Below are 25,499 nucleotides of genomic sequence, written 5' to 3' on the forward strand. Positions count from 1 at the left end.
AGTTTATTTGCTCATAAGCTAAAAAGACGGACATGGCTTCCAAGTCCCCAATACACTTGACATTTTTAGACTTTTGGCTCATCTGCTTCTTCCTGCCAAGCCGAATGCCACTTTCTCTCAAGTGTATGGGGCAAGAGTAGGCAACCAAGACATCAAATTAAGATCACAGCTGGCCCCACTCTGAAATTATCCATATTTAGTTTATTCTAAGATAAAATCAAACTGTGTTGCAAACTCTCAAAGGTTACTAATGAAAATATAATTTTCATTTCCATTTTGAACCTCCCTCTTCTATATCAATCTCATAGTATATAATTAGAGTCCCAGTAGCCTTTTATCACTGAGGATGAGTTACCAGAAAGGTTAAAGCCCCTCTTCCTGGTAATAATATAAGCATTATTCAAGACATTCCATCACTTTCAAATACTGCAGCAAGCTGTGCATTAGCCTAAAGAGTTTTTGTCATTCATTTACAGTCCTAGAAACAAACATCTCGGAGCAAAAAATGATGATCAACATGATCTGGGGGTAGGGAGAAGTCTTTTTCAAGCAAAATGGTTGTTAATATGTTGAGGAGATTTGACAGTTTAATAGATGGTGTGAGAATAACTACCTCTCTTTTAATTACCATCATTTACCTGGGCCATTATCAAAATAACATCATTGGTACACATTACACTTTGCAACTCAGATTGCTTTCATGAAGTATAGATATTGCTAATTAACTGGTAAGAAACAAATCCTCATTTCCTCAAACCTGGGAGACTTAAAAGTTAACACTTTACATTAAGGTTGTTTGAATGATCTTATTTATAAGAACCAAAAGGTAAAAGGACAAAAAGGGGCAGGGAACACGATCACCCATTCAGCTGTATTGTACTTTCCTGGGTGCTTAGTTCAGTGCTCTGCACAAAGTAAGTGCTCAGTAAATACCAATGAATGATTGATTGATTAACTGAACACAGGGGGAAGAATTTGGGAAGAGCGCAGGGAGGACAAATGATATTTCCTAGAAATTAGAAAGGATGAAACGTCCGACAATGAGTTAGATAAAGAGCGGATGAGCAGGGGTGAAAGGAGCAGGGTGATGAGAAGCAGCGTGGCTTAGTAGAGAAGCAGTGTGGCTTAGTGGAAAAAGCCCGGGCTTGGGAGTCAGAGGACGTGGGTTCTAATTCCGGTTTGGCCACTTCTCTGCTGTGTGACCTTGGGCAAGCCACTTAACTTCTCTGTGCCTCAGATACTTCATCTGTAAAATAGGGATTAAGACTGTGTGCCCCACATTGGACAACTTGATTACTCTGTATCTACCCCAGTGCATAGAACAGTGCTTGGCACATAGTAAGCGCTTAACAAATACCATTATTATTACAAGAGGGGCAGGGGCAAATACAGTCAGCTAGACTCCTTACATGTCCTGAGTTCCTCTAGGTCTGGATGGTGGTGGGGTCAAGGACGGCTGTCTTCAGAGAGAAAAAAGCATCAGGAGCGGGAAGAGAGTTTGGGTGGGGTTGCTCAATCAGATGACACCCTACATGCACCCTGATTGGGGTGTGGAAGCCTGGGACAATCTCTCAAGGCACCTCGGGGTTGGTGTGGTTCATGGGCTCTGAGAGGGCTGCATGGGTTGAGCCCGGACCCAAGAGCCTTGGAATGGCAATGGGAGGGCGGCATTTGATCTAGATAACCCATTCTTGTTCAAGGCACTTTTCAACTCAGAGAGAGCAGTAGGTCCTGAAAAGTGAGTCAAAGATTTGCCAAAAATGCACGAAAGAATTGTGCAGACATGGAAGTCCCTGTATCCTTGTAGAACATCAGCACTTGGTGAGGACAGCCCAATGTGACCCCTGCACTTCACATGTGGGACAAATCCCCAAACACAAGCGAGGCCAGGCTTTGGGGAACCCACTCTGTGTTCTTAACCAAAATATTGGTGTGTAGATTGAATCAAACAGTAGTGTTTAATTGACTACTTTCTGGCACATCAGACTTACTCTTAGTCTGTCTTTGGGTAGAGCAACAGCCCCCTGCTTGATGATTTCCAGGACTCGTTCCACCGACAGCTCAGCTCCAGCCTGTTGCAACCGTGAGCTAAAGAAGGTGATCACCTGAAATGCAAAATATGTTATTTAAAAAGGTGGATGCATGAGATACTAATTCAACAGACACCACTTCCTCACCCGATGCTCAGCATTGGTTTCAACTTCACTTCTTTAAGTGCCATAATGATGACTAAGTTTCTGATTAATGAAGCTCCAACAAACTCTGGCTTCTATTATTTTTGCAAAATATGTTTAAGGGATGGTTGAGGACACCTCAATTATTGAGGAGACAGTTATTCAAACTCTTCTTTTGCTCTTTCTCTCTTTTACTGCATGCATGAACTCTGAGCCTCTCACTAACCATCAGCAGTCACACTGGAGGATAGGAAACAGTGGGAAAAGAAAGTAAAAACCAGACTCATCAATTCTGTGTTTAATAGAATAGTGTCTGATGGGAGAAGATTGAAACTAATGGATAAAATTAAGTATTGGTCAATCAATCGTATTTCCTGAGCACTTACTGTGTGGGGGCACTGTACTCAGTGCTTGGGAGAGTATAACAGTATAACAGACACAGCCCCTGCCCACAATGAGCTTACAGTCTAGAGGGGGAAACAGACATTAATATAAATTAATAAACTACAGATATGTACATAAGTACTGTGGGACTGGGGGGAGTGGGGGAGGGCGGTGAATAAAAGGAGCAAGGGATTTTATTCTCATTCCATATAGAAGTGTAAATTATTAGCGGTTTAGATGCCTTTGCTGGGACCTCCTTGATCATCTGGAGAACAAAACACTGTGATAACATGGTAATATTCCCAAAGTGTATGTTCTACCAGCTTTCTTTTTCAATACGAAAAAGAAAAAAATGCCATCACCTGTAGGTTTATTTTATTTTTAAGCTATTGGTTCCTAGGCCAAGCTGCTGGGCTGGGAAAAATATGATCCCTTTTTTTATTGCAAATACTTGTCATGTGGTTACCAGGAAGTTCTTCAAAAAACATAGAAGTTGTAATAGTAGTAATAGCATTTATTGATCATCCCTTGAATACTATACTAAGTACTTGGTAAAGTCAACTAAAGAAGTGACAGGTTCCCTGCCCACAAGAAGCATTTATACATTAGTTGGGGGGGACAGACAAAAAATATTCACAAACACAGGTAAATAGTTGAAGGAACCAACTGATGTATATGTATCTACAGCCCTGTATCACCTCCTCGGTCTGCCTCCTTTGCTCTTGTACACGAGCTGCAGAGTGCTGCTGGCAGAAATCTTGATATCAGGTCGACTTCATCCCCTCCAAGTTTATCTGTGCATGCTTTAACTTTGCCCTCTCTTCTGCCCGGCAAAATAATTTCTCCATCCTTACTGACATCCATGCTCTATGCAGATGAAACCCAAATCTACATCTCCTCCCCTGTTCTCTCCTCCTCCGTTCAGGCTCGTATCTCCGCCTGCCTCCAGGACATCTCCACCTGGATGTCTGTCCGCCACCTAAAACTCAACATGTCCAAAACTGAGCTCCTTATCTTCCCTCCCAAAACCTGCCCTCTCCCTGACCTCCCTGTCACTGTGGACGGCACGACCATGCTTCCCGTCTCACAGGCCCGCAACCTCGGTGTCATCCTTGACTTAACTTACTCATTCACCCCATATATCCAATCTGTCACTAATGCCTGCTTGTCTCACCTTTACAATATCGCCAAGATCCGCCCTTTCCTCTCCATCCAAATGGCTATCTTACTGGTATAAACTCTCATAATATCCCGACTGGATTATTGTGTCAGCCTTCTTTCTGATCTCCCCACTCCACTCTATTCTTCATTCCGCTGCCCGGATCATCTTCCTACAGACACGCTCTGGGCATGTCACTCCCCTCCTCAAAAACCTCCAGTGGTTGTCTATCAACCTCTGCACGAAACAATAACTCCTCACTCTGGGCTTCAAGGTTCTCCATCACCTTGGCCCCTCCTACCTCACCTCCCTTCTTTCTACTGCCCAGCCCGTACACTCTGCTCCTCTGCCACTCACCTCCTCACTGTCCCCCATTTACACCTATCCCACCGTCGACCCCAAGCCCACATCCTACCGCTGTCCTGGAATGCCCTCCCTCTTCACCTCCGCCAAACTAACTCTCTTCCCCTCTTCAAAGCCCTACTGAGAGCTCACCTCCTCCAAGAGGCCTTCCCAGACTGAGCTCCCCCTTCTCCCTCTGCTCCCTCTCCATCCTCTGCTCCTCCCCCTTCCCCCTTCACCTCATCTGAGCCCCCTTCCCCTCTGCTCTCCCTCTCCTGCCCTCCCCACCCTCTGCTCCTCCCCCTTCCTCCTTCCCTTCCCCTCAGCATGGTGCTCATTTTTATATATTATTTATTACCCTATTTATTTTGTGAATGAGGTGTACATCCCCTTGATTCTATTTATCGTGATAATGTTGTCTTGTTTTTGTTTTGTTCTGTTTTGCTTTGCTGTCTCCCCCGATTAGACTGTGAGCCCATCATTGGGCAGGGATTGTCTCTATCTGTTGCCAAATTGTACATTCCAAGAGTTTAGTACAGTGCTCTGTACATAGTAAGCACTCAATAAATACTACTGAATGAATGAATGCCTTCGTCAGTTGTTCCAAATGTTTAACTCCCTCCTCAAGCCCCCTTTCCACTAATGACCTGTCTAGATAGAAAGATATGTGCTGAAGATCAGGATAGATAAGTGCCTAAGTACGCGGAATGGCTGATAGGCTTAGGATTAATCAGGTAAGGTTTGTTGAAGGAGGAAGGATTTCAGGAGGGCTTTGAATATGGGAAGGAAGGAAATTCCAACTTGGGGACAGAGTATGAGAGGATGGAGGAGGTAAAGTTAGGAGTAAGTTACAGGTAAAATGTTCATTTGGGAGAAACAGAGAAAACTAAGGAGGGAGAAGAGAGCAAATGTGTACATTAGGGTGAGTTGGTGGAGAGTTGTAAAAATTATCAAGTAGAACTGGATAGTGCTTAGCACACAGTAACCGCTTAACAAATACCATCATTATTATCATAAAGATTCTTATATTTAAGTGCTTACTATGTGCCAAGCACTGCACTAAGCGCTGGGGTAGGTGCAAGAGAATTATGTCCCACATAGGGCCCACAGTCCAAGCAGGAGGGAGAACAGCTTTGAATCCCCATGTTAGATGAGGGAACTGAAGCACTGAGAAGTTAAGGTCACACAGCAGAAAAGTAGTGGAGACAGGATTAGAACCCAGTTCCTTTGACTCCCAGGCCCATCCACTTTCAATCAGGCATGCTACATTACAAGATCAAGATATTTCCTTCACTGTATTTCTTTAATGAATTTTACAAACAGGTAACATTTTGAACCTAAATTATTAGGACAAACATATAATGACAATTCTCTAACCTGCTTCTAATGAGAAAAAGCACACTCAACTGCTTTTGTTCTGCAAATTAATACAGCTGGAGCCAGGAACTATTAACAGAAGGATGCCCATTAATTGTTGCCATTAGTGAAAAAAGAGACAGTTGATAACTTACTTTTTTACTTAAATAAGCCATTGACTATACTTGTAAAGGACAAGGCTATTTTTTGAAGAAAAATTATTTAATGAAAATTCCAGTTTGGGTTTGAACCAGTATGGAGATAACCTAACATTAATAGGAATCAGATTGCACAGATAGAATCAATCAATCTTATTTAATGAATGCTTACTGTGTGCAGAACATTGTACTAAGCACTTGGGAGAGTACATTATAACAGAGTTGGTAGACATGCTCCCTGCCCAGTGTTTTTTGAAGCTACTTAACACTAGTCAGTCAATCAATAGCATCTAGTGAGTGCTTCCTGTGTATAGAGCATTGTATCACATGCTTGGGAGAGTAAAACTGAGTAAGAGTTATGGTTCTTGCCCTCTAGGAGTTTCTAGTCCCACATCTCAAGAAGCTCAGGTTACCCAACGTTAGCACGGTAGTGCGCTTCAGGCCTTCCCATTCCCTTCCCCCTAGATGGTTCCCAGAGTTCCAGCAGGCTGGAAATGGGAAGGAGTTTAGGGCCAAAAGCACTCCTGAACAGCAGCTGGAACAGGGCAGGCTCTTAAGCCAATTTGGAGAGCTCTCCTACTAAAACCCAGCCCACACACTTTGCTCCTCTAATGCTAACCTTCTCGCTTCACCTCGATCTCGTCTATCTTGCCACCAACCTCTTGCCCACGTCCTGCCTCTGGCCTGGAATGCACTTCCTCCTCGTAGCCGACGGACGATTACTCTCCCCTCCTTCAAAGCCCTATTGAAGAGACATCTCCTCTAAGAGGCCTTCCCTGATTAAGCCCTCATTTCCTCCTCCCCCACTCCCTTCTGAGTCACCCCGATTTGCTCCCTTTATTCATCCCCCCTCCAAGCCGCACAGCATTTATGTACAATAGCTGTAATTTATTTATTTACATAACTGTCTGTCTCCCGTCTAGACTGTAAGCTCACTGTGGGCAGGGAATGTGTCTGTTATATTGTTATACTGTCCTCTCTGTGCTTAGTACAGTGCTTGATGCACAGTAAGATCACAAAAAATATGATTGGATGAATGAATGAGAAAACACATGAGGTGTAAGCTTGTTTTGGGCAGAGAATGTGTCTGCTAATCCTGTTGTATTGCACTCTCCCAAGCACTTAGTACAGCATTCTGCACATAGTAAGCGCTCACTAAATACTATCGACTGATTGATGCAATCCGATGCAAAATATATCTCGTCCGCTAGGGATTGCATCTACCAACTCAGGTGTATTGTCCTTTCCCAAGAGCTTAGTACAGTGATGAGCACACAGTAAGTGCTCAAAAAATACCACTGATTGTTTGCTTCTATCTGTGCAATGTGATTCCTATTAATGTTGTTGTTGTTATTGTCTTATACTGTCGAGTCATGTTCGACCTATAGCGGCGCCATGGACACATCTCTCCCAGAACGCCCCACCTCCATCTGCAGTCCTTCTGGCAGTGTAACCATAGAGTTTTCTTGGTAAAATAGTTAACCCCATACTGGTTCAAACCCAAACTGGAATTTTCATTAAAGGGGCAAATCTGTTCCCCTGCAGAGTGGAAGTTCTGCTCTTTTCCTGCCCCCTTTTAACAGATGGGGTGAGGGTGGGGGTGTCTCAAAGGGTATTCCATTGCCTCTCTTCACTTTAGTGACCATACAAGTCCCAGGTACAGACTCCGGGTGGCTACTGCCAGAATGGGGAGATGACTGGTCAGGTCACACCGGCTACCCCTCCCACCCTCCCACTTCGGGTGGTAGCTTTGGAGAAGCAGCGTGGCTCAGGGGAAAGAGCCTGGGCTTTGGAGTCAGAGGTCATGAGTTGGACTCCTGGCTCTGCCACTTGTCAGCTGTGTGACTGTGGGCAAGTCACTTAACATCTCTGTGCCTCAGTTCCCTCATCTGTAAAATGAGGATTAAAACTGTGTGAGCCCCTCGTGGGATAACCTGATTACCCTGTATCTTCCCCAGCGCTTAGAACAGTGCTCGGCACCTAGTAAGTGCTTAACAAATACCAACATTATTAGCTGTTTGATAGGTCTACCAACCTGCAGGGTTGAGGCCCAAGGCAAGTTTCTCTATTGTACCACTGGACAGGACAGCTCTGCTGTCTGCAGCAGGACAACCTAATGCTTTTTCTGAAGACAGAAAACGTTAGCGCTATTAAGACGCCGTGGAAATTGGGAAGCATTTTTCTTATTTGCGTACGACTTGGTCCGTAGTCATGGTTATTTTTTTATCTTAAGTCATTTTCCAGCATCAGCTCCTTTTCGAATCTAAGGCTTGCTGGAAGGCTTGCCATACAAAGTCATGGCTATTCTTTAATCTTAAGTAATTTTCCAGCACCAATTCCTTTCAAATGGGAGATTTGTTTATGCATTTTTGTCCACATGTGTAATGTGTTTGCATTCCTTGTAAGCTCTTCCTTGGCGGAGATTTCTCCATCTACTTCAGTGCTCTGTATCCAACAGGTGTTCAATAAATGCTTTTGTTGGTAAGGATGCTAGAAATACTCAGAAGGCAGTAATTAAAGGAAAAGATAGTAATTATAATAAAATGATAAAAACTTCACATTAAAATATTTAGTTCAAGTACGAGATGCAAATCAGCCATTGCCTAAAGAGGAACAAACCTCACTGCTTTACACCAAGGAATAATAATTTCTATGGAGAAAAAGGAATCAGCCCAGTGCAAAAATCACTTCCTTTTTGAAAAAGAAGTAAAAAACATGGGCACCAAGTTATTTCATTTAAACATTTTTCAAATTCATATTCGGACACTGTCTTATCTTTGAAGTTCTTTTTGTGTGTGGTCAACAATTGTTCCTTTTCACGATTACATTTACTTTTAACTGTTACGGGCTCTTGTTATATCCCGGCTAGACTACTGCATCAGCCTTCTCTCTGATCTCCCTTCCTCCTCTCTCGCCCCGCTCCAGTCTATTCTTCACTCTGCTGCCCGGCTCATCTTCCTGCAGAAACGATCTGGGCATGTCACTCCCCTTCTTAAACACCTCCAGTGGTTGCCTATCGACCTCTGCTCCAAACAAAAACTCCTCACTCTAGGCTTCAAGGCTCTCCATCACCTTGCCCCTTCCTACCTCTCCTCCCTTCTCTCTTTCTACCGCCCACCCCGCACGCTCCGCTCCTCTGCCGCCCACCTCCTCACTGTCCCTCGGTCTCGCCTATCCTGCCGTCGACCCCTGGGTCACGTCCTCCCGCGGTCCCGGAACGCCCTCCCTCCTCACCTCCGCCAAACTGATTCTCTTTCCCTCTTCAAAACCCTACTTAAAACTCACCTCCTCCAAGAGGCGTTCCCAGACTGAGCTCCTCTTCTCCCTCTACTCCCTCTGCCACCCCCCCTTTACCTCTCCGCAGCTTAACCCTCTTTTTACCCTTTTCCCTCTGCTCCTCCACCTCTCCCTTCCCATCCCCACAGCACTGTACTCGTCCGCTCAACTGTATATATTTTCGTTACCCTATTTATTTTGTTAATGAATTGTACATCGCCTCGATTCTATTTAGTTGCCATTGTTTTTCGAGATGTTCTTCCCCTTGACTCTATTTATTGCCATTGTTCTCGTCTGTCCGTCTCCCCCGATTAGACTGTAAGCCCGTCAAACGGCAGGGACCGTCTCTATCTGTTGCCGACTTGTTCATCCCAAGCGCTTAGTACAGTGCTCTGCACATAGTAAGCGCTCAATAAATACTATTGAATGAATGAATGAATTTTAACAATTAATTCTGTAAGATTTTTTGGTATGTCATTTCAGGGAACAGATATAGGCAAGTGAATTTCTTTTTACTTTCTGATCCTTCCCTTTCTTCCCAGTGTCACTGGATTTTAAGGGCTTTAAAAATGTATGCAAACATCTGTCTATCTATCTATCTATCTATCTATCTATCTATCTATCTATCTATCTATCTACCTATCTATCTATGTATCTCTCTCTATTTCTCTGGTTCAAGACTAAAGACAGAGTTTACATATTGACAGAAATAAAAAAATTTCAGATGAAATATGGTAATTACTTTCTTATATAAAATTCCATTGGGTGATGCAGTATTGTCCAGGTGGGACCAATATTTACTTGTTCCATCTCTCAAGAATTTCCCATTTCGACAAGAGATGTAGTATGGTCACTCAAAAGTGGTGTGACCTAAGAACCTGATGATTGTTACTGATTTCTTCTTTTAAATGTTTTTGGAATTCATTTTTTTATATTTCAGAAGATCTCAACAGTAGGACCTGTATTTGAACCTATGGATATTTTAAGTAGCAATTTGAAATTCAATTTCAGTTTTCTTTTTTTCCTTTCCTTCAGAATTAGAAAAGGAATACTGAAATTGGAAAAAAAAAAGAGATTCATTTGGAATAGGCTGAGAGATCAAAAAAGATTTTTAAAACTATCTGCAATCCAATTCATTCAGGGTTGTAAGCTGGTATTTCCGACCAACAAGCTAGATGGTTCAGACAATAGTGATTTAATAATAGGGAAGGCAATAACCACAATAACAACTGTGCTTCGGCTATTATCATTTTCCATAGCAACCATCAAAACTGTTAAAAAGCGATAAACTTCTTTTTGACAACGTTTCCAAGAGCGTCAACCAAAAATAGAAGGATTTTAAAGCAACAATTTGGCTAAAATGGAAATGAATGCTTTGTTAGTCTAACTCAGAGCCAACATTTCAAAGGAACATACTTTTCCACAGTGGGTGTTTTACAACCTTCCTCTGCCTACCATATTTCAGAGCAGACCTTGGCTGCAACTCATGAAACCTAAGTACAGTACATTACCTTCAATTATACCATTGGCTTTGAACAGTAATTGTCCAATGTCATGTTCTGATTAGTCAGTTGGACCTTTGAGCAATGTCAGAGTCACGTTTAACCCCCTGTCACAAAACGTGGGGGTGACATTCACCAGATCACAGATTTACAGAAATGTGAAGCTCCAGGCCTTTGGGGATGAGGGTCTAAAGCAGTCAGACCTTCTCTCCTGGCTGTTAAAAGCTGTTCTCTGAACTTTTTTTTTCTTTAAAGGCCAGGAAATAAAGTTTAAATAACTCATGGCTTTGAAAACAGAAATGTTGAGACTTTTGGGACTCCCCTTTTTAATTTTAAGCGGAAGAATTGGTGGAATTTAGTCTGGTGATGAGGGTGAATTTATTAAAATTTGAATCCTAGACCATGACTAGCTGTCTACTTGGAGAAGATTTTAGAGAACGCTTTAGGTCAAGGACAAAAACACTGGCACCTCTACTTAAACATGATGTGGAACCAGCCACACAAACCTTGACTTTTAAAAACTCTAAACTTGGGAGCAAAACACTTATCCATGCATAGACAGCTCAGAATACCAATTTTCTTTTTCCCCCACCAAAGTACCTTAGCAACATGTCCCTCTTCCACAGTTATATCTGTTAGCCACGATCAATACTATAAAACTTGAAACACACCCCAAATCTTCACCAACACTGAATGGAACTATACTAGGCACAATGAGGATTTTACCCAGTATAGAAGAGAAATGGCCCCTATCCTCTACAACATGATGCAGAAAATATCTTTAAGGGTTCCCTTAAGTTCAAATCAGGATAAAAATTAAAACATTACCGGCACAGTGAATAGCAACTGGGATCCTCTTTTTGGTAGGAGGAGCCAAAATTCTTTGATATTCCAAGGATCAATTTTAACCAATAAAACTTAATTTGGAAAAAAGATGAGATATGCTTCCAAGGAGAGGTAAGCTCAGTGATCAATGGGAGGTCATATAAGACGATACTACACTGTGTGACCGCTAAAATTCTGAGGGGGTCTTCAGTGACTGTTCCCAGGAGAACACACTGGAGTAATCCCGTTTAAAGATTCCAAAGAATGGAAGAGTATGATGAAATCTGCACCACTCCAAAGAGGTCACAACTTGGATAAATAACACGGGTGGGAAATGGCACCCCTAATACAAAGGGACCACCTCAGGAACAGAAGCATTCCCAAACTGAGAAACTCAGAAACAGATGGTACTGTTGCTTCCTCTCTGGGTGGTGCTAAAGGGAACAGTGATTCTACAAACTGCCACTTTCACCATGGTAGTGCCAGAGGAGGATGACAGCTCTGTCTTAACTGACCTGTCCCCGAGACGGGTGTCTCTTCTCTGGTGTTGGAAGATGGAGGTGGTGTCGGAAGAAAGTGATGGCAATGGGTAAGTACTCCAGTTCCTCTCCTTTTCCCATCTTTCTTCTTCCTTCCTTCTTTTTGCTCTCCCTTTTACCCTTTTTAATCTCCCACCTTCTTCAGCTCTTTGCTCCTGTTCCTCCAGATTCACTCCCTTTAAGCTTTGCCTTCTAAGCACCCCTGATCTTCTGTCCCTTCAAAAGTATCCTAATTCCTGGTATGACCTGACTAGCTTTTCCCACCATAAGCATGATATGTGCTTAAGTTGTTTTTCTAGAAACGGTGATGGGTGGCACTGACCTTGCACTGGAATAGTGGCAATACGGTAAAAAAAAAAAGCCACCATAAAAAAACCAAGCAAAAACATAAAAAACCTCAAATGGTGATCTTAGCCAGAAGCGGGGATCCATAAATTGTGTCTGTCTCATCCAAACCCAAACTAAGTTTACTAGACTTAAACTAAGTTTAAGGTGAGCCTTAACTTGGTGGTACAAAAGCAAACAAAAACCTATAAACACAAATTGAAAAAACAATCGCATCTTTGAACACTGGGACTTGTGAAGCTGCGTGGAAAGAGCCTGGGTCTGGGAGTTGGAGGACGCAAATTCTAATCTCTGCTCTGCCACTTGTCTGCTGTGTTACCTTGCACAAGTAAAAACTTCTCTGTACCTCAGTTTCATCATCTTCAAAATGGGGGATTCGATACCTGTTCTCCCTCCTACTTAGACAGTGAACCTTTTGTGGAACTTGATGATCTTGTATCTAATCCCATCACTCAGTACAGTGAGGGGCACAGGTAAGCACTTAAGTACCACAGTCATTATCATTATTATTATTATTATAATGAGAACAGCAGGGAGCCAGGAAGGTAGAATGGTAGTTGCTCTACATGTGCTGGTCAGATAAGATAATACAGCCCTGAGAGAGATAAGACTTCCTGTTGAAGAAGGAATTGATAGAAGGTGTAGGTGTTGGAAATTCCAGTCTTAAGGGAGCTCTGTACTCTTCTCAACAAAGGTTCAGAGGCCCAAGCTCTGAAGTCACAATCGCTTGTCTCAAGCTATCCTAATCATTCAAAGGCATTAAGGGAGTATCTAATAACCTCCAACCTTCTTTAAAAATTTGAGTGCTATGACATAATCATCAGTTCATATGCCACTATAATGGCTGACACCAATAAGGAGGAAAAAAAGATTTTAGGTTGATCTCGTCAGGCTTATTCCAGTCACACCAACATCAGATAGGTTGATTCTCAAGGGAAATTTCAACGCATGTGTGATTGGTGATGCTGAATTGTACAGCAAATCATCGGATAACAGAGGATAGCTTACTCCTGCTCAGTGGATGTCTGGACAGTAACTTGGAATCATCATCAGTTTTTCCCTTACTGAATAAGAGAAAGACATTCTGGATGCACCCAGGAGCTAAACAATGGCACCTTGTTGATTTTATCATCCTCTGACAGAGAGATCCAAAGGATCAATCCATCGAATGATGCTATTACTCTTTCTCTGCTTGGAGCCACAAGTTGGAGGGCCTATTCTTTGAGATGCTCCAAACTTTCACTAACAATAAAGCCGACTTACTTCAAAGTGGCATCCAAACCACTCAGGAGGCTAAATGTTCAGTCACAGAGAACAACAAACCCACATGAGAAATTTAGCAACACTTTTAAGGCTAGAAGCACCGGTTGCTTCTTCTAATGTGACCGATGAGTGGCCGTGACTATGGAACACGATCAATTGGGCAGCTGGGAAACCAAACCAAAGATCCTCTGCATCCCCGAAGACTGCAACTGGCCTCATACAAACCACCACCATTCATTCATTCATTCAATAGTATTTATTGAGTGCTTACTATGTGCAGAGCACTGTACTAGGCGCTTGGAATTTAAAATCGATAACAGATAGAGACAGTCCCTGCCCTTTGACGGGCTTACCGTAACACCAATGAAAGAGAGATGGTTCCAGTCTCATATTAAAAACAGAATTTTCAATAGATGACAGTGACACTTGAATGAACCTTTGAGGATGACTCTCTATGGAGAATATTTTGCCTGCCAACAGGTGTGGATCCTCTTTCCTCAATAACATTTGAAGTGCCACTGCAGTTGGAGCCGTGAAGTCTCGGAGCTTCCGGATCTGATAGAATACCAGCCAAGATCTACAGGCAGGCAGAGGGTGTGCTCCTTAGTCACGGGCACAAGCTCTTCCTTGTTATTTGGAACACTGAGGAAATACCACAGTCACAAAGAGGCCACATCTCTATTACAGCCTCTAAAAGGAAGCGGGGAGAGCTGACTGTGGAAATATCATTGAATTCTCACTGTTCTCTCCATTGCTGGCAAGATCCTAGTTGGAACTGTCCTAGACCAACTTCTTAAGAACACTTCGTTATGCACTACCGGAAACACAATGATGACCACCTGCCTTCTGCCACCATCAGCCAGCAGAGGTGGGCCATCCAAGCTGGGTAGGGATGGGAGACACTTGCTTCTCATGGGCACTGGGACAGAGGGCAAGAACAGTCCTTATTCAGGAGCCACACACACTTATCACATGTACCAGGGACCGAGTCGTTGAGTTATGTGTTAGGAGTGGGACAAGAAGAGGAAGAAGATGAGGATAATGGCGGTGAAAGTGAGATGTTGACAACATAGCAAGCATGGTGCTGTGGAATTTTGACAGTGAACCTCCCCATGCCCCAAGTGTACTCTCCCAAGGGCTTTGTACAGTGCTCTGCACACAGTAAGGGTTCAATACAGCATGGCGTAGTGGATACAGCACAGGGCTGGGAGTCAGAAATCTTGAGTTCTAATCCCGGCACCATGTGTCTGCCTTGTGACCTTGGACAAGCCACTTCACTTCTCTGGGCTTCAGTTACCTCATCCGTAAAATGGGGATTGAGATCGTGAACCTCAAATGGGAAAGGGACTGTGTCCAACCCGATTTGCTTGTATCCACCCCAATGCTTAGTACAGTGACTGGCACAGAGTAAATACTTAACAAATACCACAATCATTATTATTATAATACCATTGACTGAAAACAACTAAGAATAAGTGCCCTCCTTCCCTCCCCTCAGACTGTGAGCCCCACGTGGGACAGGGTCTGTGTCTCATCTGATGGTATATATCTATCCCAGGACATAGTACGGTGCTTGGCACACAGTAAGAGCTTAACAAATATTATTATTATTAATTACTATTATTTTCTCTCTTCTTGTTGCTCTCTCCCTTTCCCCCTCTTTTCTAAGTCCCATTAGGAAATGGAAAAGTACTATATCAATTTCAAATGATTCTAATTGTGATTATTATTTCATAATTACATCTTCACAATGAAGTAAGCTACAATAATGTGTGTTTTAATTGCATGATTGGCAATTTGAGCACCAGCTCTTCAAAGGCTTCATTTACTTCAGCTATTCTGCACAAACAGGTTGCATCAGGGTATTTAGAAACAAAGCTACAGTAAAGGGTTGCATCCTTGCTGAACCCTGCTTTATGGTAAACCTGCACTGCAGTACTCAACCTCACATCCGACACTGCATATATGCGCTAGACTGTTTCTTCGGACACTGCGTCACGCTGTTGGAGGAAATTCAGGCACGCCGCCACCTTAGGTTCATCTTTATCAATCAATCAATGAAATTTATTTATTTCCTTACTGCATGCAATACACTGTACTAAACACTTGGGAAAGGACAATCAATTGTATTTATTAAGTGCTCAGTATGTCTCTAGCACCGTACTAAGCACTTGGGAGAGAACAATACAAGAGTTGGTGAACAAGTTCCCTGACCACAGTCTAGATGGACAGACAGACACTAATATTGATACATAAATTACAAATATGTACCTAAGTACTGTGGGGCCCAGTGTGGGGTCAATACCATGTGCTTAAAGGGAACAGATCCAAGTGCACAGGCAAGGCAGAAGGGAGAGGGAACAAGGGAAAAGAAGGCTAACTGGGGAAGGCCTCTTGGAGGAAATGTGATTTTTATAAGACTTTGAAGGTGGGAAGAGAGGTGGTCTGGAGCATATGGAGGGGCAGGAAGTTTCAGGACAGGGGAGGATGTCGGAAAGGGGTCGGTGACGAGATAGACAAGACTGGAGGACAGTGAGCAAGCTGGCACTAGAGGAGTGTATTGTATGGACTGGCTAGGAAATCAATAAGATAGGAACAGGAGAGCTGACTTAGTGCTTTAAAGCTGAAGGTTTGGCGTTTGTGTTTGATGCAGAAGTGAATGGGCAATCACTCGAGGTTAATGAAAAGAGGGGAAAGATGGACTGACGCTTGTTTAGAAAAATGATCCGGGCAGCAGAGTGAAGTATGGCTTGGAGTGGGGAGAGATAGGAGAGGCAGCGAGGTCAGCAAGGAGGCTGATTCAGTAGCCAAGGCAGGATAGGATAGGATCAGCACAGTAGTAGTTCAGATGGAGAGGAAAGGGCAGATACACTCATATACACATACCCTTTCCCTTCTTCCTCTCCCCTACAAAACTGTCAGCACCTCGAGGACAGTGATCATGTCTCCTAATTCTCTTGTACTCTTACAATCAATCAGAGCAGAACTCTGCACAAAGCAGGTGCTGAATTATATTGATTGACTAACATGCATTGCTGGAAGAATGTTTTGTAATTCTGCTGTTTGCACCCCTTCCAAAACATGTTGTAAAAATCTGCATTATGGAAGAACTGATTTTACAGTGAAATGATTATGATGTGTTCCAATCTTTCCAAACTTAACTGTTAAGTTGGGGGTTTGGAAATTGTATTACTTCAAACTGAGCACCAATAATCATCATCATAAAAAATAATAACTGTGGTATTTAAGTGCTTACTATATGTCTGGCATTGTACTAAGCGCTGGGGTGGATACAAGCAAATCGGGTGGCTGTCCTACATGGGGCTCACAGTCTCAATCCCCATTTTACAGATGAGTAACTAAGGCCCAGAGAAGTGAAGTGACTCCACACAGCAGACAAATGGTGGAGCTGGGATTAGAACCCAAGGCCTTATGAGTCCCAAGTCCGTGCTATCTCCACTTCACCTATAAACAAATGAAAAACTGCTACTCTCTCTTAGTATAGTCTGCTGGATAGTCCTGATTTCCTGGATCTCCCATTGTTGGGTAATTTTAGGCAACATACTTAATGTCTCTGTAATTTACCTGTAAAATAAGGATAATGGAAGTCCTTTCCTTTCTCCCAAGTCTGGAAAGGATAGTTTGTTATAGGCCAGGGTTGAACTGAATACATAGAATTGCACACAGGGAAAGGCATTAGCCATGACTCTTGCTCCCGTCCTCCTTCTTGTCTGGTGCTCCCTCCTGCTTCATATAAGACAGATCACCTTCCCTGCAAAAGAAGCAGTGTGGCCTAATGGCAAGAGCATGGGCTTGGGAGTCAAAGGATGTGGGTTCTAATCCCGGCTCTGCCACTTGCCTATGTGACCTTGGGTAAGTCACTTCACTTCCTCTATGCCTCAGTTCCCTCATCTGGAAAATGGGGATTAAGCCTGTGAGCCCCATGTGGGACAGGGACTGTGTCCAACCTGATTACATTGTATCTCTCCTGGTGCTTAGAAGAGTGCTTGGCACATAGTAAGCGCTTAACAAATACTGTCACTATTATCATTATTATTGTCACCACTCTATCTACCTTCAAAATCTTACTAAAATCATATCTTTCAGGGAAGCTTTCCTTGACTAGCTTCTCATCTCCTTACCTTATTCTCTCTCCCTTCCATGTTACCTATACATTTGTACTCATACTGCTAAGGATTTTGATACCACCCTTCAGTGCTTATGTATATATCGTTATACTCTGTCATTTCCTCTCCCTCTATTTAATTATATTGTCTGTCTCCCCAACTAGATTGTATGTTCTTTGCAGGCAGGTATCGTGTACTGTACTCTCCCAATCAGTTGGAGAGTTTTGAGTGATGTGTTCACTCATTCACTCAATTGGATTTACTGAGCACTTGCTGTGCACAGAGTACTGTTCTAAGCACTTGGGAGAGTACAATACAACAACAGGCACATTCCCTGCCCACAGCGAGCTTACAGCCTAGAGGGGGAGAGGCAGACATTAATGGAAATAAATAAATTACAGATATGTTCATGAGTGCTATGGGACAGGGATGGGGGAAGAGCAAAGGGAACAAGTTAGGGTGATGCAGAAGGGAATGAGAAAAGAGGAAAGGAGGGACTTAGGGAAGGCCTCTTGGAGTATATGTGCCTTCAATAAGGGTTTGAAAGGGGGGAGAGTAATTGTTGGATGGATTTAGAGAAAGAGGCCATTCTAGGCCAGAGGCAGGACGTGGGCTAGAGGTCAGCAGCGAGAGTGATAAGACTGAGGAACAGTGAGAAGATTAGCATTAGAGGAGTGAAGTGGGCAGGCTGGGTTGTAGTAGGAGAGTAGTGAGGTGAGGTAGGAGGGGGCAAGGTGACTGAGTGCTTTAAAGCCAGTGTTGAGGAGTTTTTGTTTGATGTGTAGGTGGATGGGCAACACTGGAGTTTTTTGAAGAGTGGGGTGATGTATCCTGAATGTTTTTGTAGAAAAATGATTCGGGCAGCAGAGTAAGGTATGGACTGGAGTGAGGAGAGAGAGAGGGGGCTGGGAGGTCAGCAAGGAGAATGATGCAGTAATCCAGGCAGGATAGGATGATTGATTGGATGGATAGGATCCAAACTGTGGGAGCGGTTTGGATGGAGAGGAAAGGGAGGATTTTAGTGATGTTCTGCAGGTGGAACCGACTGGTGTGCTTTATTCTCAACAATGTGCTCAATTTTGGCCACCACACTTTTAAAAGGATATGGTAAAATTGGGCATATGAGAGAAGAGCGACCAGATAAGGTTAAAGGACCTGGGTTTTTAGTTTATGTAAAAGATGAGGAAGTGACATAACTTCAAGCAATGAAGGATTCTTATGTGTCAATATTGGGAAGTAGTTTTCCATGTCCACAAAGGAAGAAATGGCAGGAGAGGCTTTAGCTGGGCATAAAAAGCAATTTTTTGATTCTCAGGATGATCCCATACTAGCATAAGCTTTCACAAGAGACTACAAATGATAATTTGAAAATCTAAAACCAATTTAGAAAGAAAATCTAAATAAATTAGGTTCCAAGAAATTATGCTCAAAGCCTACCCTGACTAATCTCTCATTTCCTCTCCCTACATTTTCTCCCTTCTGCATCAACCACGCACTTGTGTTGGTACCCACTAAGCACTTAGATATTCACCTCACCCTTTGCACTTATGTACATAATCTTACATTTGGTTTCCTCCTCTACCTGTAATTAATTATAATATCTGTCTTCACTGCTACACTGCAAGCTCCTTGAGGGATCATGTCTACTTACTCTATTTTACTCTCCCAAATGCTTAGGATAGTGCTTTGCACACAATAAGCACCCAATAAATACCTCTGACTGATTGACTGATGAGAGAATGAGACAATATATGTAAAAGAGCTTTGGATCGCCAGAAAAGTCATTTCTAAGACAAGCAAAGATTCAAGTTAAAAAGATTTATCATGGGTCACAAGTTCTTGAAACTTGGAATTCAAAAATGCAATCTGCTCATGTCACCTTAATTGTGATGGTTCCAGATTAATTGCCTATTACTAGCTAATATTTCATTAGCATTCACACTGTATAATATCAACTTAATTATCTCCATTAGTCCTCATAAATGCAATTTCTTGAGATGCATTTTGACTCCCTCCACATGAACTCGTTTACAGTATGTGATTTGGTATATTGTACTTTCACTTGGCTAATTAATTTGGGACTGTAACCTTACACAGATTTTTATAACTAAGAAAGAATATTGTTGCCAAGATGGTTGTTCCAAGGTATTTTCAGCTGGGCAGTCCCGATCATCTTTCCCAGAGGGAACATTTCCAGTAAACTATCTTTTGGAGAAAATGCTTAAAAATTAGCCATTCATTTATTAAAGTTTCTGCTTTTCCTTAAGACTGAAAACCCATTCATGAGTTCCTAAACCTTATCTTATCTTACTGTTAGGTAGAGTGGATGGATAAAGTCTTATCAATTAATTACCAGTAGTTACTGAGTGCCAATTTGTGTGCAGAGCACTGTACTAAGCACTTTCATTCATTCCTTCATTCAAACATATTTATTGAGCATTTACTGCGTGCAGAACACTGTACTAAGCACTTGGGAGAGTACAATACAACAATAAACAGTTACATTCCTTGCCCGTAACGAGCTTACAGTCTAGAGTGGGGGAGACAGACATCTGTCTGGGAAAGAACAGTAGTTTATAGACATGATCTCTACCCAAGGAGCTTATAACCTTTTGGGGTAAACAAATGAAAATGAAAAAGGAAAAGTGGACACCTAGATAGAGATGTACTGAAATGCTACAGGTTCTTGTAGGTACATAACTGTGTATTTGGTGTTGGGGTTGAGGTGGTAGTTACGGGGATGTAATTTGAGGAGAACGTTAAAGTAGGATTTCAGAAGGGCTATGAGGATGGGGAAAGCAGTGGTCTCACTGATTTGAAGAGAAGGGAGCTCCAGGCAGGAGGAAGTGTGGGGACAGGTGAGATGAGAACAAGGTATACTGGACAGGTGAGTAAGAAAGGAGATTGTGAGCTGGGACCTAGAAGTAGGAGGGAGAGAGAGCTGGTTGAGTTTCTTAAAGCCAATGGCCAGGAGTTCTTCTTGATGTGAAGAAGAAACGGATGAATTGTACTCCTCCAAGTGCTTAGTATGCTTCTCTGCACACAGTAAGCACTCAATAAATACGACTGATTGATTCTTAGGAAAGTACATTCATGTGCTGGAAAATGTTTCAAGAAAAATGATCTAGGAAGCAAAATGAAGTAAGGGCTGGAAGGGAGAGAAACTGTATGTAGGGAAACCAGTAAGGAGGCCGATTCCATAATTGATCAGGGATATGACAAGTGCTTGGATCAGGGTGGTGGTAGACCCTAGAAACATTGTGGAGGAAAAACCAACTGGGTTTCGGGACAGTTTAATATGGGAGTCTAAAGGTAGGGAAAAATCAGGGATAATGCCCAGGTTGTGGGTTTCAGAGATGGGTGGGGGGAAGATGGTGAAGTAAACTGTGTAGGGCAAGTTTGCTGAAGGAGAGATATGGGAGAAAAGATAGGTTCATTCATTCATTCATTCAATAGTATTTATTGAGCACTTACTATGTGCAGAGCACTGTACTAAGCGCTTGGAATGTACAAGTTGGCAACAGATAGAGACAGTCCCTGCCCTTTGACGGGCTTACAGTCTAATCGGGGGAGACAATAGGTTGTACAACTCAGCCCGCACACTTCACCCCTCTGAAGTCAACCTACTCGCTGTACCTCGATCTCACCTATCTTGCCGCCAGCCTCTTGCCCACGTCCTGACTCTGGCCTGGTATGCCCTCCTTTTTCATATCCCCACTTTCAAAGCCTTTACTGAAAGCACATTTCCTCCAGGAGACCTTCCCTGACTAAATCCTCATTTCCTCTTTTCCCACTCCCTTCTACATCACCATGACTTGCTCCCTTTATTCACCACTCACCCCCATCCCCAGCCCCAAAGGACTTACATACATATCAATAATTTATTTATTTATATTAATGTCTGTCTCCCCCTCTAGACTGTAAGCTCACTGGGGGCAGAGAATGTGTCTGTTATATTGTTGTAATGTATTCTCCCACATGCTTCCTACAGTACCCTGCACACAATAAGGACTAGATAAATACGATTGACTGATTGATTGATTGATTACTATCCCAAAACAGTTACTGATGTATCCATGGCACAGGTATCGGTTTAGGACAATATATAAAAGAGTGCAGAGCTAACTATTTTGGTACAGTACAATCTCTAACTATAGAGCACAAAATTTAAGTAAATAAAACAGGATAAAATAAGGTGATTTGATAGCACAGTACTTCATTCATTCATTCATTCCATCATATTTACTGAGTGTTGTTTGCAAAGCACTGTACTAAGTGCTTGGGACACTACAATATAACCACAGCACATTCCTACCTACAACTAGCTCATAGACGGGGAGACAGACATTAATATAAATATATCAATAAATTACACATATATACAGATATATACATATGTGCTGTGGGGCTAGGAGCAAGGAAGAATAAAGGAGCAAGTAAGATTGTTGCAGAAGAGAATGGGAGAAGGGGAGAGGAGGGCTTAGTTAGGGATGGCTTCTCTGAGGAGATGTGCCTTCAATAAGGTTTTGAAATGGGGGAGAGCAATTATCTGCCTGATATGAGGAGAGAGGGCATTCCAAGCCAGACATAGGATGTGGGCGAGAGGTCGGCGGTGAGATAGACAAGATCAAGGTACAGTGAGAAGATTAGCGTTACTTGGAGAAGCAGTGTGGCCTAATGGAAACAACACAGTCCTGGGAGTCAGACAACTGTGTTTCAAAATCGGCTCGTCCACTTGTCTGTCTGTGTGACTACAGGCAAGTCACTTAACTTCAATGTGCCTTAGTTTTCTCAACTGGAAATTGGGGTTAAATTCCTGTTCTCCCTTTTTCTTAGACTGTAAGCCCCACATGGGATAGGGGCTGTGTCTCATCTGATTATTTTGTATCTACTCCAGTGCTCAGTACAGTGCTAGGCACATAGTAAGCACTTACTGTTGTGTCATAGGCACATAGTAAGCACTTACTGTTGTGTCATACTCTCCCAAATGCTTAGTACAGTGCTCTGCACACAGTAAGCAAGCAATAAATATGACCGAATGAATGAATTAATTTACAAATACCACTATTATTACTGTAGTTTTCTTTTTAGTTTAAGTTTCCATGAAACGTTACAATTATTTGTGTGAGAATCCTGATATAGAGGACATATACACTACAGAGGTTAAAGCTACAGCTGGGAGCCTATGTTTCTTAGGAGATCACTTTCTGGGGCTACTAAAGGACAGTAAGAGTAGAGGAGCATTATAAAAAAATACGGAAACATGCCCAGGACCTCTGTACAGCCATGTAATGAATCATGAGTAGGGAAAATAAGGTATGTACTTTAAAGATGGGTGATCACTTGTGATCTTTGGTAGTTCTAGTGGACTAGAGGTAGTGGACTAGAGGTAGTTCTACGCGGAAACAAAGTGATTGATTCAAACATCTTATGTGCTTCTATATAAAGGGGCACAGAAAACAGTAAGTACTAAACTGTGGAGAGGGGAAAAAAAGAAATCACTCAACTTACATAGCTTTTTCAAAAACAATGATATTTTGTCATTAGGAAATTTTCTGACCAGAGTTTTGCCTACTCACAGTTAGCTCTTTAGCCACTGGTTGCATAAATGGTTCTTATTCACAGGAATTTTGTCGCTGGAGAATTCCCTTAATATCTGTGACCAAAGGTCACTTAGTCCACTAGCTTCACTGACACTGTCCTCTCCAGCTTCTCCTCCTATCTCACTGGCTGTTCATTCTCAGTTTCTTTCAAGGGCTCCTCCTTTAGCTCCCCATCCCTAACTGTGGGTGTCCCTCAAGGTTCAGTTCTGGGTCCCCCCTTCTACTCTCTATTATTGGTTCACACAACTCAGAATGATAGGTGAGTCAGGATACACCTGGATTTTCCACTTGAAGGATGTGTTTTGTGAGAGGGTGAAAACTCAAATGGATATTTCTGCGGGGTTTCATTATACACCATGGAACAACTTTTGTTGTAGTAAGGTATACCTACATATCATTTAAGTTTTCAATAGTGATCTTTCACCGGAAAACCTCGATAGAAAAGCAATTTCCGATATTTGCATGAAAAAGTTAGAACAGAATAACAACATTTTCACATTGTTAAAAAGGCCAGCATTTTGGCATGTGATTTAATTCAGCTGTAAGCCTATGGAGAATACTATTAAGATTCTGACCACTATATCTTGCCATCTGAATTCATCTTTATGATTCAGGAAAAAAACAATAGAAAATTCACTTTTCATATAGCAATTACGTAGTATAATGCTCTCCTCTCTCGGCTCACAGGAAAAACACATGTTAATTCAAAATCTTATTAAGGTGCAAGAGTCAGTCTGGAATCAATAATGATGATTGGGTATGAATTTGAAATGAAATTTTAAAAAGCCTGTTTAGTTTCTGTTTCTCAAAATTGTAACAGGGAAAACCCAGCTCAGTATTTACCCAAGAGAAGCAAAGAACATTTTTCCCCTTTAATTTTAGTTGTGGACACAATCATCCTTTCTTTCTTCAAACTGCCAAATCTTGCAAGATGCAAAAATATCTTCCTATTTATGCGGCAGTGCTCCAAACGCTGGTCAGAGAACGCATCAACAGAACAATACCATCTCTATCTTTTCCTTGAACAGTGCCTTCCACTGGCACTCTTTATAGAAAAGAGAAGAAAAATATGAGGTCTATGGTAATAATAATGATAATAATTATTATGGTATTTGTTAAGTGCTTAATATGTGCCATGCACTGTACTAAGTGCTGGGGTGGATACAAGAAAATTAGGTTGGACATAGTCCCTATCCCATGTGGGGCTCCCAGTCTCAATCCCCATTTTACAGATGAGGTAACGGAGACTTAGTGAAGTAACTTGCCCAAGGTCACACAGCAGACAAGTGGCGGCACCAGTAGTGAAATACATACTCAGATCCTGGCAAGTCAGATTCATAGCCTTTAGAGAAGCGAATTCTTTAGACTCATGAAAGAGCATGCTCTCTGACTGACAACAATTCTCTTTCTCTAGTCTAATTCCTGCCTGTGAGACTCTTGGCCCAGGAATACAACAACAGACTGGTAAAGAAGAAGCTCAGTCCAAACCAAATATCCTTACGCTCAGTTAAATATTTTTGAATCCCCTGGATCTCTTCCCAACATTGCATGTTGTCGGGGTTGCCTACTCAAACTCGACAAGACTAGCAGGTAATATTTTGAAGACAACGTGACCCCATTTTTGGGTAGGGATTGTCTCTATCTGTTGCCAAATTGTACTTTCCAAGCGCTTAGTACAGTACTCTGCACACGGTAAATGCTCAATAAATACGATTGAATGAATAACATAACACAAAAGTGTAGCAAACAAATGGGGATACAAGAAGTCCTGTCAAATTCAGATTTCTGGAGACTGGGAAGATCATCTGGATGCTAAATTTCTTCATGAAGTTAAAATAATCCTGGTCCAAGAAAGAAGAGCAGCATGGTCTAGTGGAAAGAGGATAGGCCTGGGAGACAGAGGATGGGGGTTAATAACTATGGTATTTGTTAAGCGGTTACTATGTGCCAACCACTGTACTGAGCACTGGGGCTGACACGATAGTCAGGTCCCACATGGGGCTCACAATGTAAATAGGAGGGAGCACAAGTATTGAATCCCTATTTTGCAGATGAGGGAACTGAGGTAGAGAAGTGAAGTGACTTGCCCAATGTCACACAGCAGGTAAGTGGCGGAGCTGGGATTAACACCCAGGTTTCTTCCTTCATTCAACAGTATTTATTGAGCGCTTACTGTGTGGAGAGCATATTCTGATTCCCAGGCCCATGTTCTTTCCATTAGGCCACACTGCTTCTCAAGTTGCTTCTGTTTCTCTGGTCCTTGAGTTTCCATTCTCATTAGAACTTGGGTTCTAAACCCAGTTGTACCAGTTGCCTGCTGTGTGACCGTGGGCAAGTCACTTACCTTCTCTGTGCCTCAGTTACCTCATCTGTAAAATGGGGATTGAGACTGAGACCCACATTGGACAGGGACTGTGTCCAACCCGATTTGCTTGTATCCATCCCA

At 42.4% G+C, this 25,499-nt stretch overlaps 1 protein-coding gene across 2 annotated transcripts in view; it reads right to left on the reverse strand.

Moving 5' to 3' along the window:
* DYM (dymeclin) overlaps positions 1-25,499 on the reverse strand; it is a 519,684-nt gene that overhangs the window by 59,303 nt on the left and 434,882 nt on the right. For both annotated transcript variants that reach the window (XM_029060947.1, XM_039911491.1), the window contains one exon: positions 1,992-2,105. In XM_029060947.1, the coding sequence (XP_028916780.1) occupies positions 1,992-2,105 (114 nt within the window). The remainder of the gene's footprint in view (positions 1-1,991; positions 2,106-25,499) is intronic.

The sequence above is a fragment of the Ornithorhynchus anatinus genome, chromosome 3, assembly GCF_004115215.2.
Source record: "Ornithorhynchus anatinus isolate Pmale09 chromosome 3, mOrnAna1.pri.v4, whole genome shotgun sequence".
Classification (NCBI taxonomy): domain Eukaryota; kingdom Metazoa; phylum Chordata; class Mammalia; order Monotremata; family Ornithorhynchidae; genus Ornithorhynchus; species Ornithorhynchus anatinus.